Consider the following 15,809-nt stretch of genomic DNA (forward strand, 5'->3'; position numbering starts at 1 on the left):
TACCCTGGGGCATTGCTAGGTTCCTTGCCCATAACTCAAAGTGACCCTGCCTTTGATACATGTATGGCACTGTCAGCCTTCACGGCCTTTTCCACGTTCCCCTCGTCAGATGACAGATAATTGCTGAGGCTTGTAGGCTTCGTTGCTATGGAAACAGAATCATCAAGGAAAATACTGAACCGGGGTGGAAGATTTGCTTTTTTTTTTTTTTTTTAAATGGATAACTGGCAGTTCTGGAAACCTCTGTGGTGTGGAGGAGGGGAAGGTACAGGTGGAAATCACATCACTCTACTCTGACCCTAGCCAGCTGGGATTTGGCTTTCCTGTGTGTGTGCGTGCGTGCGTGTGTGTGTGTGTGTGTGTGTCTGTCTGTCTGTCTGTGGTGCAGGCGGCCTTATACTCCAGCTCTGGGAGGACAGTTGAGGAGCTGAGGTGCTCCATCCTCCATGCTATTTGGGGGTAACTTCCAAGGAGCCTGGCCAGACCCCTCCTCACTGAGAGAGCATCTTCAGGCTCATGGGTGGTCAGGCTGGGAGAAGAGCGTACCTTCCGGTACTTACTATTCTTGCCAGACGGAGCACCTGACCGTGCGTGAGGCTGGGGGCTGCCCCTCCCGTGGCCATGTTTGACATGGGGGCGCTTTCACTTTGCTTACTCTTCATCTCTCTCTCTCTCTCTCTCTCTCTCCCACCAGCTCTCTTTCTCCTGTCTGCACTCTGACTGTCCTGGAATATTCCGAAGAATAAAGAACCGTAATTCTCATGCGAGCGGGACCTCTCCTGCTCCGCCAGCCCCAGTGTGTCAGGCCCAGCTGTTGGGGGGCCAGAGGCTGGTGCCATGTTTGATATGTTGGCAACGTTTCCCACCGTCTGACTAAGTGTCCCCTGTTTTCCCTGGTTTATCTGCCCTGAGGGGAGAGGGCCAAGAGGACACGAAGTGTCTCCGTGAGGCCTTGGGCATGCAGAGGTTCTGGATTTTTGTCTCATTCCAGAGAAGAGCTCTCATTGCTGGTTTGAAGAGAGAGGCCATTTCTGAGAATTAGTGAATTCTTGAAAAGATGCTTATTTTCCTTAAATGGAGGCAAATAACCCAAAAGCAATGAACACCATCAAACATGAAAAAGAAGGCTGTTCATTTGGCAGGTGTCCTAGGGCTCTGGGTGACCCACCTCCTCAGACTGGTGACCGCCAGTTGGTGTGGCTGCCCAGCCCTGGGAGGAACTGCCCGTGGTCCCAGGGCCGCACCCAGAGAGCATGTCCTCTCTCAGTTCCCATGAGTTGGGGCACACTCAGTCCCCCATCTTCCTTTTATTTCGGTGAGGAGACAAAATGGCGGCTGGGCATTAGTCTGGCGGTGGGTAGGGGTATGCCCAGGGCTGGCCCTTCCTCCGCAACCCTGACAGGGTGACCATAGTCACTTTGTGATGAGGACCAGTGTGGTGTGCTGAAGAGAGCTTTGACCTCACCGTGAGTCCCAGCTCAGCCACGCCCTGGGCATGTGATCTTGGACAAGCTCTTGAGTTATTCAAAGCCTCACGTTTCCTTACCCATAAAATGGGACTAACAGTAGCCCCTTCCTCAGAGGATTAAATGAGATCATTTACGTGAAGTGTCTGGAGTGGTATCCAACATGTAGAGGCACTCGATGGACAGTAGCTGTCATTATCCTAATGGTTGCCATTCTGTGAGAGAGGTCATTTCTGGGATGGTGCAGGAGAGGGTCCTGGACTTTTCTAAAAGGCAGAGAGGGAATGTGATTGGGGAGGGGAGGGACCGCTTAGGGAAGAGAATGGACTTTCAGATTGGGCCCAGGTCAAATTCCTCGTTATGTCACTTATTGGCTGTATGACTTCCCAGGTCTGTGGCCCTTGCTCTTCTCTGATCCCATTACCCGCCCCCCCCACCACACCCTTCCAGTCTGCATCCCAGTCAGTATCATGGGGGGCGACCTGCGCCCTGGGCCGCAGCTGCGCACTCAGTAGGGCCCTGTGCTTGGGTTAATGTTCTCCTGGCGCTGCCTTAAAATTCTTAATGCTTTCTTTGCACGAGGGGTCCTGCAGGTTCATTTTGCACCGGGCCCTGCAGGTTCCTCGGTCTGTCCTGCCTCCACTTATCGGGAAGCTTGCGGCAGGACAGACTACTTTAGGTGATTGCAGCCTCAAATTCTTGTCTCTTTGCGTAGGTCGCTGCCTCCCATCCCCAGTCTGCTTTGCGTTAACTCCGCCAGTCCCCAGACTTCCTGGTTTCTGATTTTTGGTCCTCTCTCTGCTCTCAGTGCCTGTGTTCCCCGATTCCTCGTGGTTGTCCCCATCTCGTGTTTCGCTCTGTGGCTTGCCCGACCCCTCACCTCTGTTTCCACGTATATTCCTGCCTGGCCGCCTGGTCCCAGGGTCCTTGCTTGTCCGTCCTCCTCGCTTCCACAGCCCTGTCTGCCGTGGCCCCAGGCCCTCCCAGGTCATGGCCTGACTGACCCCTCCTGCCCTGTGACAATTGTCTGCAGCCCCCACCCGGGTTTGCAGGCCAACAAGGCTCTAGAGGCATCCCTATTTGGGTAACTCCATAAGGGAAAAAGAATAAGTTAGAATTCCAAGAACGCGTAGCAATTGCAGATTCCCTGGGCGGAGTATCTTACTGTGGCACAGTGTGTCACTCGGTTGAGGAATAAAGGAGTGACTTCCCTCCAGGAGGGCCGGGTTGAGAAGGCAGGGGGTCTGGGCACGAATTACAGGGAAAAAAAATTGTTCATTTCTTATGTTGTCATGCAGTGGTTGTCTTTGAATTGCTTAGAAATGTGCGTGCACGTGTGTGTGTGTGTGTGTGTGTGTATTTTTTAATAACTTCACTTTAATGTCTTTTTTATGGCCTTTGGCTAAGTAACAACATGGACAGGTTTATGAGATTTAACAAATAACAATACTGGATGCTCCGTTGAATTCGATTATCAGATAAACCATGAATAACTTCTTTAGTATAAATATGTCCCAAATTGGGTTTTATCTTGTTGTTAGGGTCTGCGCCACACTGCGCCCCTTCTCGGGAATAGTCTGTGAACCCTACTCAGTAGCCTCTCTGTGTTGAGCCTCTGCTCTGTGCAGGTCACCTCCGTGTATTATCTCATTTAATGCCCTTCCCCTTTTGCAATCCCCCTTTACAAAGGAAGAAAGAGGCTTTGAAATGCTAAATAACTCATCCAAAGCTGTATAGCCAATAAGTGACAGAACCATGAATTTGACCTGGGCCCATTCTGAAAGTCCGTTCTCTTTCCTAAGCCACCCCTCCCCTCCCCAATCACATTCCCTTTCTGTCTTTTAGAAAAGTCCAGGACCCTCTCCTGCCCTGTCCCTAGGGTCCACACACCCTTAACAGGACACAGATGCCCTGTATGTCCATCTAGAGGAAGCTGATCCCATGGAAAGCCATTTTTAAAGCTAGACCAGTAACGTCCATGTGGGAAATCCAAGGTGGAGGTGGGGAAGCCATCGGACTCCCAGAGGGTGGCTGGTGATCCCGGGAATCCGGAAACAGCAAACCGCACCGCCAATGCAGAAGCCCTAATGGGGCAGTAAAATCAAATGAAGTGAATTACAATATGAAATATATTTTTTAAAGATTTTATTTATTTATTCGACAGAGAGAGAGACAGCCAGCGAGAGAGGGAACACAAGCAGGGGGAGTGGGAGAGGAAGAAGCAGGCTCCCAGCGGAGGAGCCTGATGTGGGGCTCGATCCCATAACGCCGGGATCACGCCCTGAGCCGAAGGCAGACGCTTAACCACTGTGCCACCCAGGTGCCCCACAATATGAAATATGTTAACACACCAAAGACTGAGATAATGGCCCCAGAAACATATTAGGCTAAAAGCCAGGCCATGCCAGGCAGAGGAGAGATGAGCAAGTGTGTGTGGTTGGGGTTGACCTGCAGGGACAGCTCCCCACGGAGCCCAGAGAAGGTCAGGCAGACGGAGAATCTGGCTCCTTTAGTCTCTCTTGGTCCGCTCAGGAGCCCCGTGCTTGCAGGAGATTTGATCTTGCCTCCTGGGCACTTGGCAGGAGGGTGTTCATGAACTCTGGCTGCTGAGCACAGGCCTAGTATGACTGAGATCTTCACTGTTGTTCATGTGTTTTCTTCCTTAGCTTTGTGGAGAGGTCGTTGACATACAACGTACTTAAATTTAAGGTGTACGGTGGGATCGTTAGAACTATGTATACATTGCACAGTGATTACCACAATAAGGTTGGTTAGCACCTCCACACCTTCGCATAATTAGGATTTTTTTTTGAGTGTGTGGTGATGGCAATTAAGAGCTACTCTCTTTAACAACTTTCAAGTGTGTTAAACGGTCTTGTTAAATGTGCTATGTGTCGGATCCCCAGATCTTGTTTCTCTTCTAGCTGGGAGTTTGTTTTACTGTCATGGGTGTTGATTAAAGAGTGTGTCCTGTCTTTCTGTTTCATCTTGTGACTGGGGCTTTAGCTCTCTTTATGTTTAATTTTAAATTAAATGGCCGGACAGAGTCATTCCACGGGGCAGCACGTGTGGCTCTAAGGCAAAGAAGGAACTGATGCTCGGTATCCCCAACTGAAAATCAGAATCCCCTCCTTTAAGCTTTGTAAGGGATCAGAGAGGGGTAAATTGCCCTGATCGCTAAGTGGTTACTATTATAAGCAAAAGTCCCACGTCCGCTTTGAGCAGGAGGTGTAGACCAGTAGATATGATTCTTAACCCGCTTCGGCACACTCTAACAAGAGAGTGTGATTGTGTTAGATTTGAATGCAAAGCCACTCTGGTCCCGGGGTCCTTTTCTTCCTGAAATGCGAGTCTTCTAAAACAGTGCCTTATGTTAAGAGACGATGGTAACAGATAGTCAGTGTGGTTGCCAAAAATATGGATCATTTAGGGAATGTCTTCAACTGTTTAGGTTGAAAAATATTCTATTCTATTAAGCTTAGAATACATCTCCATTTTTCTACGCCTTTAAGCACACGGCAGTCATCGTTTATCTGAGGTTTTTTGAGCATCTACTGTGCACCGGGAATTGTGCTAGAGGCTGGCATGGTCGCCCTGCTCTTAATGGTGCCTGGTGGGTGATACATATATGAAATAGAATGACGCAAACAAATATTTAATTACAGTTGCAGTAAGTGCTATGAAGGAAGAAGTGAGGGTGCGTGTGAGTCCAAAACAGGGAGACCTACCTTTCATTTTCTGAGATAACTCTCCCTACTCCCCCACCCAGGAAAAAGGATTTCCTATGAAAAGCAGTTACATAAAAGCAATCTAATGAAGCAAAATGAAACCCTACATGGGTTAGAAAGGAGAGATAAGTATGTGACATTCCAGATTAGACCTTCCTCTATTCCTCGTCAATGGGCTCAGGGGCCAATACTTATTTTGCTAACTGGCTAAGGGAAATAGTGTCCTCCTTGGGCTTCTGATTCTCTTCCCGGGGAAGATCTGGTTGTATTAAGCTGCTTGGATACTGGCAGCCAGGAACGAAGATGATCAATTTAAAGTATGAGAGTCAGTACCAAGCAGCCGCTGGACACAATCAAACCTAGAAAAACCGAGACTGGAATCACCAACTGTGCCCGACTTCCAGGAGTTGCAGGGAGCAGGAAAGTGACGGTAAGGAAGCATGTCAGATTAGAGAGGATTTTAGTAAGAGACAGGTCTGAATGGTTTCCAGAAGCTTCTAAGAGCCTATACATGGAGTTTCTTTTAAGAGCCAGCCTTTCTCTGCTATATTGCAAAAAACCCAGAGAGAGGATACCCTGCAGCTCACCCCGGGCATGAACCTGCTTCAGCTGCTTCAACAAGAGGATGGGACCCACCTGATATGGTACAGCTCCACTCTGGGACTTAGCTTTTGGTGGACTCTGGTCTCAAGTTTTTTAACTGTGTGCTTTATATTTGGCAATGTGGCTTTCCCCCCCTCTATTTGTATTGGTCCAGTTGTTATGAATACCTGAGGAATGGATCTTACCCTTCATTCAGAGCTCTCTGCTGGGAGGAAAGAAACAAGCTTCCCAGCTGCATTCTTGTTTCCCCATCTTTATGTCTGATTCCATTTAGGATGGCTCTGTAGGCACTATGGTAGCTTGGGACCAATCCCAGACGTAGTCTTGAATTCATCTTGGCTTTTGGGAGAACAGCATACAGTTATAGTAGTAAATCATATGTGTTCCCTCATCAGAGCCTTAGTTGAATTAATTCTCCGGTGGCGGTGGTCATGGGGAAATCCTGTCTCTTAAGCAAGAAAAGGTGAAACTGTTTTTTTTCATGGGCAAGGATTTTTATTTCTCAAATGGGTATTTGAACTGTAATGACTTAATGGCATCTGTTTAATGGTTTTTGCTTCTTTGTTTTTACAGAAACAAACAATCACTGCTGTCAGAAAAGAGGTAATTAGTTTCCCGGTCCCAGGGAAGTTTGATTTTCAATCCTCCAACAAATTATGTGTACTTCGGCTTTATGCTCTGTCCTCAGTAATGAAATGAAAAACCATGTGTAATGTTCCAACAATTATTTCTAAATTAATGGACCACACAGAGCGACAAAGCAGCTTTTGTAAGATCTAAATGGATCAGAGCTGAGGCTCAGGATAGGAAAAACCATCAGAAGGCCCAGATCTGAGAGACGTGGCCTGGATGCCCAGTGTCTGCCTCTTCACCCCGGCCCCTGCTCCTATGGTGACAGGGCCATTCAGAACCTCTCTGAAGAGGCACACTACCTGTTTTGGCAGACCTTGTGTCCAGGGCCCAAGACAGAGCCCTGGAAGGTGTTGTCTCCTGAGGTGAGCCCTGCTCTGTGAGCCAGAGACACTTGAGGGAAAAGCCAAGCAGCCATCCCCATGTCTGGATGTAATGCTCCTTAGAACTTTCTGTATTTCCAATCGGTGCCTTTTCCCAGACTGATACATGATGGGCTATGGAGGCCCCTCATTTGGAGTTTGGGGTCACCTGTCTCCTGTGGGCCTGTGCCCTGTTAGTACTGTAGTGGGTGGCTTGAGGGCATGGGGTGGCAGGTAAGTGGCTTCTGGCTCTGGGGGCCATGTGTAAGTGCCAGTGTTAGCAACAGTCAACGGTGGGGAAGTGGGGCATCTTCTAACCACTGTGTCTCTTTCAGATCATGTATTACCAACAGGCCTTAATGAGGTCCACCGTGAAGTCGTCAGTGTCCCTCGGAGGGTATGTTCCTAATTTGTTGGTCTTGCTGAGGTTTGAACAAGACGTAGACAAGAGGAGAACTTTCTGCTTCAAGGCAAACTTAAGCCATCACGGGTGGGCATAAGCTCCTAAGGAACTCTGAGGGAGGACACCAGTCTTTTAAGGATTAAATACTTCGTTCCTCAGTCTGCGTGTGTCCAGTTCTCATCTTGGGTTAGGCAAAATCAGGAATGAGTGAGGTTTTTTAGAAGCCTTACCTTTCTTGGAATCCGCTAATGTGTGGATGGAGAAGGTGGGAAGAATTGGAAGTTCATAGATGTTGCCCTGCGGGGAATGGACCGTAGCTGTGTTCCCATCAGTCCCCACTCAACTTTACTAGTGGTGTGTGAGTTTACTGGTTCAAGGTACTATTAAATGTCCATTGTTAATCTTTGAATTAAAATCCCGTTATGATACACTGGAAATTGACATTTGACTTATTGAACGTGCAGGGAACCTTGATTCAGTCCCCCATACAACATTCCTGGGAAGACACAAAAGGATTTAGTGCCCCCCCCAGATGTAAGCAGTTATCCTTTTAAAATGCGGAGTTCATTTTAGGATCACCTTGGTAACTCTAAGATTTTCCTGCACACATGAAAATGGACTTGGCTTATTTCAGGAGGGGTACAGCGTGACTGCTCTTTGGTTTTGACTGTGTGAGACTTGAGTATGGTACAGAGATTGAAGATGTTGTATTTTTTCATTGCCTTTCTTCCAATACAGTCAGGGGTTAGGCTCCTATCAAAATCTGCAGCTATCTTTTTTACATCTTCCCAAATCCCTAGTTTGCAATCATACCACCTAGCTGAGAAAACGTGCCCTGACCTCACCTACATTTTCCTGCAGCTGTTGAGCGGCTGAGCTCAGTCGGTCACAGGGAAGCGTGTGCCCGTATACTCAGTGGACACGCAACTTTGCGTTATAATGATAATCATTGTTTTATGATAAAGTAAAAACCATCTACCGTGATGTTCCAGAGATGCAATTTAACGAAACCAAACAGAAAGCACATTGAAGGAGACTCGAAGGCTACTGGATACTTCTTACACCCACTTCCCGATTTTTATTTGTTTTGATGCTTCATTACCAGAATTTGACATCATTTGTGGTTAGACCTGTGGGCCAGTTTTCTTTTTTCTTCCCTTCAGTTGCTCCACTGTGAAGGCCTTGATGAGAAATAAGAGGGTCTTGGGAGAAGTGAAGCTGAGGAGCTTGAGTTTTGCACAGAACTATAAGCCTGATGCTCTGGTCTATCTCTAGGGCCTGGGTTCTGTTCTGTCAAAATCTTCTGGCTGTGGGCAGACGTCATAGCAGGTGTCTCGTGTGTATACCGTGGATGCAATCCCCCATCTGAGGGGTGGAGGCCCAGCACACCAGGAAACGTCCTGCCTAGGAAGGTCTAACCCACATAGAAGGAATGAGCTCTTGTTCACATTCGTGAATGTGGGATTCATACCTCAGTGAGACCACAGGCTTTGAGTGATGAATCTAAGTTCCCAAACGTAGGCGTTCTCCTGACGAAGGGTAGAATCTGATGTGGCAGCAGAATCTCAGAGAGACCATGGCAACCTCATGCTTCCAAGATGGCACCCAGACTGGTTGGAACCCATGCAAACCGAGTCAGCTTTGAATTTGGAAAACTGATACAATATAAAGAGGCCTTATTTTAAGGAAATTGGTGCAGTAGAGAAATCGCAAAGGGATTGGATGGGAAGACGATGTTTCATCTCACGAGTAGAACAGGGACAGAGCCTGTCAGAGACCTGCCAATCCCGAGGGCTATTAGAGCATTTTTCTAAGAAGGCAGTAATAAGCATGTCACTAAATCGATAAAGAGAAAGGAGGACGGGCTGGTCAATGAACCTGTGTATCTATTTCTTCTCTTGGGTGTCGAACTTCTAGGAAATCGTTTTCCATTTGCTTTTCAGGATCGTCAAATACAGTGAGCAATTTTTGTCCAATGATGCCATCATGTCGGGCTGCCTCCCTAGCAATCCTTGGATAACAGATGACACCCAGTTCTGGGACTTAAACGCCAAATTGTATGTATTTGATAACTCGCTGTTATAAGAAAATAGCTTTTTGAGTTATAATTCATGTGCCGTACAATTCACCCAATGAAAGTGTGCGAGTCAGTGGTTTCTACTATGTTCCTAGAGTCGTGCGAACATCGCCACAGTTAATTTTAAAACCTTTCATCACCCAAATAAGAACCCCCCCCTCACCCCCCCAAACCCCCTCCGGTTCTAGGCAACCACAAAACTACTTTCCGTCTCTGTGCCTTTGCCGACCTTGGACATTTTGCATCTAAGGAGTCATATAATATGTGGTCTTTTGTGATCGGCTTTTTCCCCCTGAGCATGAGGCTTTCAGCGTTCATCTGTGTGGTGGATTAAATACTCCATCCTTATTTATGGCCGAGTGATAGTCACTGTAAGGAGATAGACTTTTTATTAATCCATGTATCCGTTGATGGACATTTGGGTTGTGTCCATCTTTTAGCCGTTATGAATGCTGCTGCTGTGAACATTCGTGTCCGGGTTTTTGTGTGGACGTATGTTTTCATTTCTCTTGGGTGTGTACCTAGGAGCGGAAATGCTGGGTCAGATAGTAACTCTGTATTAACACTATATTGCTTCTGAAGAGAAAACAATCATCTTGATGGCTTTGCATTTTTGACACCTAACGAGAGAAAAAATAAGGTCCTGGAGGGCAGGGCCCTCCACCTGCCTTGGCAATTACACCACTCACTCCTTTGCTCTGTTTGTGAATTATAAACAGTTATGGCTCCTGACTGGGCGTAAGCCTGTCGTTTGCAAGAGGGACAAAGGCAGAAATGCAGAAGGAGAGCAGAAGCCAGTGAAGGAAGAGGAGAGGGTGTAGTAATTACATAGAGGGAAAGCTGGAGGAGGAGGGGGGGAGGAAGGAAGGCGCTGGTAGCAGTGGATAAGGCAGGTGGGGTGATGGGAAGAAAGCATCAGGTGCATACCACAGTTCAGGTCACGACCAAGGTCATGGTCACGTAAGGGATGAGGAGCAAGCAGGTAGCACAGATCCAGCCGAGTAAAGAGGCATAGCTTCCCCATAGCTTGGGGGAGCCCTTTTACCCATTCCTCCTGGCCTGCTGTGGGCAGCTGATGGCGTAAGGGGGGCACTCATCTGGAGTTTGGGGTCACCTGTCTACTAATGTCACCTGCAGAGCCAAAGACTCTGGAACCACCTTCTGGAGAGGCCTCCCTCCCACTCTGGGAGCTCTAGTTGTTAGGGTGGTTTTCTGGAGCCTACGCCTGCCTCCCAGTGTGTCAGGGCAGAGAAGTGACCTGAATGTCCTTGTGCACAAGGATGTGCAGAGTTCAGCTCTCCGGGGAGGAGAAGGCAGAACCACCGGGCCAGGAAAAGGGCTGTCCCGGGAAGGCTTGGGACGGAGACGTGGAGAGCCACTGAACGTTAAATGAAGTGGAGACTATGGTATCGAAGCGTGAGGCAGAGATTTGCTGGGGGAAAGAACAGGGGCGATGTTTCGTGGAGGAGCCGTCTATCAGAGGGTACCACGGGGGCAATGCCGAACGTCCCACTGAAAACAGGAAGCCTTGTTCTGAATGGTTTAGATTGTAAAGCCGTATTAAAATCACCTGGGAGGCTTAAAAGTGAAAAACAAGCAGAAACCAATGTCCTGCCCTCACTCCCAAAGCCTCTTAATTGGCCCAGGTGACCTTCTTATCCTCACCAGGGGTCTTTAAAAGCTCCCATTGACTTTAATGAACAGCCGGGGTTCCTAACACTGGTGTGGAGCAGTGGCTCCCAGCGAGGTCCCTGGACCAGTCGCTGTGGCCTCAGGGGGGGAGCTGGTTAGAAATGCAAATTCTTGGGGGCGCCTGGGTGGCACAGCGGTTAAGCGTCTGCCTTCGGCTCAGGGCGTGATCCCGGCGTTCTGGGATCGAGCCCCACATCAGGCTCTTCCGCTAGGAGCCTGCTTCTTCCTCTCCCACTCCCCCTGCTTGTGTTCCCTCTCTCGCTGGCTGTCTCTGTCAAATAAATAAATAAAATCTTAAAAAAAAAAAAAAAAGAAAGAAATGCAGATTCTTGGGCCTCACTGAGCCCTGTGAATCCGAAGCTCAAGGGACCCTGCCCAGCAAACTGTTCATGAGTCTGGCAGGTGACCCTGACGCATGCTGAAGTTTGCACACCATTATTTTTGTTTGTTTGTTTTTTGGATCTGTTTCTTGTATGACCTTGGTCTTCTCAGCAATAACACGGGGGTGACAATGGTCAGCTCACAGCGTTCTCTTAAGGACAGAGTGACGGACACCTCCAGCGCAGAGCCCCACGGGCCGTCCGGTCTGTAAATGGTGGCTCTTAACATCAGCCCCGGGCTGTTCCCGTTTTCACGCTGTTGTCGGAGAAAGCACGAACTTGCTTGGCTGACTTTAGACCCCATGTGCTGTAGCGGTCACGGTTCTAGCGGCTGCAGTCCTGGGAGGTGTGCTGTCCTGGACCTGGAAACCTTTGTTTCCAAGGGGCTGTGTTGGGTTCTGGAGAATTTCATATGCAAGAGGAGAAAAGCCAGCTCTTTTTCTCGTTTTCTGGAATGTTAGGGCTCAGCTCTCCCTACCTGGGAGCAGCAAGACCTTTCCAAGCAGGGAAGTGGCGTGGGACTTGCGTCTTAGCCAGGGCTCTGGAGGAGGGCGCATCCGTGACAGTAGGGTCTGCCTGGGGCTTGGGGCCTGAGAGCAGGCACGGGAAGAATCATTGGCTCCTCCTAGATGCATCTGTGCTCCCGTGGTGAAGGGGCGTGGGGCGGGGTGGCAGTGGCCACAGCACCCGTCACCGGTGCTGCTCTGGAATCTTCTGGTCTGGTGCAGTGGCCTGACCGACACTCTGGGGCCAGTCTCCCACAGGCCTTGGAGGGGGCATCTGTGTTCCTGTGCCCTGAAGAAGGGAGCGGGCTGGAGCATGAAGCTGTTCGTGCTGGGCATCCTTCTCACCTCTGGGCTACCAGCTTTCCACATGCGCCCCGGGGCACTTATCTGAGGCTGCGTGTTCCTAGCAAGTGATTACTTGGATATTCTGTTTGTGCAGGGATTGAGGGGGGAGGACTGGGTTGAGCCCTGGGCCGTGGGGCTCGTGAGCTTAATGGGGGCCCCTGCCTCGCATTGAGTGTCTGGCGTATTTACAAATCACCATCCTTGCAGGGTGGAAATCCCAACCAAGATGCGGGTGGAACGATGGGCTTTCAACTTCAGCGAATTGATCCGAGACCCCAAGGGCCGACAGAGTTTCCAGTACTTTCTCAAGAAAGAATTCAGTGGTGGGTCTTTGATTTTTTTTAAATACAATTTTTACTTTTAGAAACACTCCTGTCATGTCTGCATAGGGTTTCGGGGATTTCTCGGTAGATGTTTTCCCAGCTCTGCTCCTGTGTGCTCTCCTTGGACCTGTCCTTTCCATCCGTTTCAAGAGGCCCCACAGTCGGGGGGGCAGGGGATTGAGTCTGCTGACGAAATTCACGGCGCGTGACTCCCATCTGCAAGGGCTCCATCCCCTCCGGCTGTTCTCACTTCCTCATGCTGATTCTGGGGTCACCGGTCCAAGAGTCCCACGTCCCCTGCCGCTAAGTGCAGCTCCTCGGGGGACCCTGGCTAGAAGGGAAGCAGAAAAGCAAACTTGCCCTTTTTGTTTGGCAGCCTGGTTTCCTTCAGCTCAGTGCTTCTCAGCCCAGCTGTGCATTCGATTCACCTGGGGGTATTTTAAAAGCACACCTGCCCGGATGCCATCTCCAGGTGCTCCTTTTATATTGGTTCGGGGCGGGATCTCCGCAGGTGTGAGAACTCCCCAGGTGATTCTAATACGTGGCTGTGACTGAGAACCACTGTCTCAGCTCCCGCTCTGCTGCCGACATACAGGGCGCTAGGAGTGTGCCGTCTTAGTGGGACTAGCGGGGCCCCATTTTAGACTTCGGGTGTCTCAGCCTGGTAGCACTTGTACCCGCTCAGATGCACTGCCCTGAGAACCATCTGGGAAAATTAAAGGCAAGATTAGGACCAATTTCATCAGGTGGAGCATTCAGGTGGCTTCTCCAGCCTTTGCTGGAAGATGTGATTTTATGGGATTTGTCTGTTTACTGAACCCCCAGCCCTGCAGAGCATCGTCATATTTGATCCTCCATTCTCAGCCGCTTGCTGCCAAGACCCATTTGTCTATGGGTTTGCGCCTGAAACTAATCCCAGGGGACGCGCCATTAGCCTGCTTGACTGCCTGATGCAGCACATTACATTATAATATGGATTCCTGACAATCCTTCTCTCTAATCAAGCCTAATTGCCATGATATGATAAAACCCAGAACAGATGATGGGAAAGGCAAGTGCTTTTAGCTGCCCCCACCCAAGCAACTCTAGAAGAAGAGAATAGGGTGCCATCTAGTGGCAAAATGACAAACCGCACCCTGGACTTGTCCCACCCAGTACTTGGTTAACGGTGAGAATCCGTTGAAGATTTCCCTGTGTTATTAAAATAGTATTTCTGGTGATCTCCTCAAGAGATTCCCGAGGCTTCAGGGGGTAAACAGGGAAGATGAATTGTGAGTTTTCTCATTTAAATAACATTTTTAAAAAATTGAGATCTACTTCGCATACCATAAATACACGTAATATGTAATTCACATGCTGTAATCCTTTTAAAGTGTACATGCCGTGGTTTTTAGTATATTCACAAAACTGCACGACCATCATCATTATATAATTGTAGAACATTTTTACCACCTCACAAAGAAACCCCTTACCCGTTAAAAGCCGTTCCCTCTTCCTCTCTTCCTCTGCGCCCCCCCCCACTGTTGCCCCCAGCTTTCCCCTCCCCTACCAGTCTTAGTTGACCATTGATTTATTGTCTATCTTCATGGATATGCCCGTCCTGGACATTTCATATAAACGGAATCATGCAATGTGTGGCTTTTTGTCTTCTTTCACACACAGTCTTTTCAGGATTCATCCCTATTAGAGTATTTAAGGTGTTTCATTCCTTCTTATGACCAAATAATATCCCATTGTATGGCTAGACCACGTTTCCTTTATCCATTCATCATTTGGTGGCCCTTTGGGTTGTTTAGACTTTTTTGGCCATTGTGAATAAGGCTGCTTTGCACATTCATGCACACATTTTCATGTGCTCATTTAATTTTTTATGGTAATAAAAGATTCATCACGCAAAATTTATCATTCTAACCATTTTTAAATGTATGGTTTGGTGGTGGTCAGGACATCCACCTTGCTGTGTCTCCCTCACCACCGTCCATCTCTAGAACTTTTTATCTTCCCCGAATGAAACTCTGTCCCCGGGAAACACTAACTCCCCATTCTCTCTCCCCCCCAGCCCCCGGCGACCATCATTCTCCTGTCTCTATGAATTTCTCTGTGTTAGGTGCCTCATAGGAGTGAAATCATATATCTTTTTGTCCCTTTGGACTGGCTTATTTCACTTAGCACAATGTCTTCGAGGTTCATCTATATTGTAGCCTGCATTAGAATTTTATTCCTTTTTAAGGCTGAATCATATTGCATTGTATGTACATGCCACGTTTTGGTTATCCGTTCATCTGCTGACGGACATTTTTGCTCCCACCTTTGGCTATTGTGAATAATTGCTCAATTCATTTTAACCTTAAGCAATGGCTTGTCTTCTGTGTGGGAAAGGCGGTCTACCTGGCCCTTGACATGAGATGGATTGGTTGTCACTTAAAAGCATTGCTGGCTTGTTCCACTCATGCCTGTGATCTCAGTCCTAGGAACGCCTGGAAGTTCATGTTGAAGAGGAAGTACCTCTCTAGAGTTATGGGGCAGATGTCCACTAGTTGAGAATTGTGCTGCTTTTTCTGTTCCGATGCACCTGGGAGCTTTCCAGCAAATGCTGTAAAAGGAGAGGAGGGGGTACTCTTGTCTATGTCCCCACCCCACAGCATGCCGTGATTTACACACATGCGCACACACACGCACGTACAACATACACATGCACGCAGTGCACACACGTGCACACACTTACACATACACACATGCACACGCTCACACGTACATAACATGCACAGACGTGCACATGCTCACATGTACACAACATGCACAGACGTGCACATGCTCACATGCTCACGCTCACATGTACACACATGCACACACGTGAACACGCTCACACGTACATAACATGCACACATGCACACACTCACATGTACACAACATGCACAGATGTGCACATGCACACACGCACACACACGTACACAGCATGCACAGACGTGCACATGCTCACATGCTCACGCTCACATATACACGCATGCACAGACGTGCACACGCTCACACGTACATAACATGCACACATGCACACACTCACACGTACACAACATGCACAGACGTGCACATGCTCACATGCTCACGCTCACATGTACACACATGCACACACGTGCACACGCTCACACATACATAACATGCACACACGTGCACATGCTCGCACGTAGCCACTTGCTGTCCCACTGGTGCGATCATCTTTATTGTCTTGGGCAGAAATGACCACCTGGGATGATGATACCCAAGTACTCCCACCCCTTGTGGGTGCTGTGGAGAACT

At 48.6% G+C, this 15,809-nt stretch overlaps 1 protein-coding gene across 1 annotated transcript in view; it reads left to right on the top strand.

Annotated features, from left to right (window-relative positions):
• The window catches only part of RGS9 (regulator of G protein signaling 9), a 65,301-nt gene that overhangs the window by 32,400 nt on the left and 17,092 nt on the right, over positions 1-15,809 (top strand). Inside the window, 4 exon segments of the mRNA XM_026512404.4 lie at positions 6,371-6,400; positions 7,125-7,186; positions 9,136-9,249; positions 12,400-12,515. Of these exon segments, the coding sequence (XP_026368189.3) occupies positions 6,371-6,400; positions 7,125-7,186; positions 9,136-9,249; positions 12,400-12,515 (322 nt within the window).

Source organism: Ursus arctos, unplaced genomic scaffold (assembly GCF_023065955.2).
Source record: "Ursus arctos isolate Adak ecotype North America unplaced genomic scaffold, UrsArc2.0 scaffold_24, whole genome shotgun sequence".
NCBI lineage: Eukaryota > Metazoa > Chordata > Mammalia > Carnivora > Ursidae > Ursus > Ursus arctos.